The following is a 560-nucleotide window of genomic DNA, read 5'->3' on the forward strand; positions in this document are numbered from 1 at the left end:
TAAGAAAGCAGTTTTTGCTTATATCGAGGATAAGATCAGGCAAAGAATTGGGTCGTGGAATAAAAACTGCTCTCATAGGCAAGTTAGGAAATCTTATTGAAAAGTGTGGTTCAAGTTATGCCTACCTTTTCAATGGGGGTGTTTTTGCTGCCTATATCGGTGTGCACGGCAATTGAGAGGACGATGAACCGTTATTGGTGGGGGTCAGGTACTGACGGTGGTATCCATTGGAAGGCATGGGATAAACTGTGTATCCTAAAAAGTATGGGGGCCTGGGTTTCAAAGATTTACGAGCTTTTAACCTCACAATGTTGGGCAAGCAGGCATGGCGAATGCTTACCAATTTTGGCTCGTTAGTGTCCCGTGTGTACCAGACAAGATATTATCCTAAACAGACCTTCTTTGAGGCATGTATAGGGAATAACCCCAGTTACTGTTGGTGTAGCATTATGGCAGCAAAGGAACTAGTTTGTGGTGGGGTGAGACAACGTATTGGGACTGGAACTTCCACTTTAATCTGGGAACACCCGTGGCTGCAGGACGATTTAGATCCTATGATC

The 560-nt window shown here is 44.5% G+C and overlaps 1 protein-coding gene across 1 annotated transcript in view; it reads left to right on the forward strand.

Moving 5' to 3' along the window:
• The first annotated feature begins 449 nt into the window (after nt 1–449).
• Nucleotides 450–560, forward strand: part of LOC109154737 — a 1,118-nt gene continuing 1,007 nt past the window's right edge. Inside the window, exon 1 of the mRNA XM_019302464.1 lies at nt 450–560. This exon is cut by the window's right edge and continues 249 nt beyond it. Coding sequence (XP_019158009.1) covers nt 450–560 — 111 coding nt within the window.

This window comes from Ipomoea nil, unplaced genomic scaffold (assembly GCF_001879475.1).
Source record: "Ipomoea nil cultivar Tokyo-kokei standard unplaced genomic scaffold, Asagao_1.1 scaffold2653, whole genome shotgun sequence".
Taxonomy (NCBI): domain Eukaryota; kingdom Viridiplantae; phylum Streptophyta; class Magnoliopsida; order Solanales; family Convolvulaceae; genus Ipomoea; species Ipomoea nil.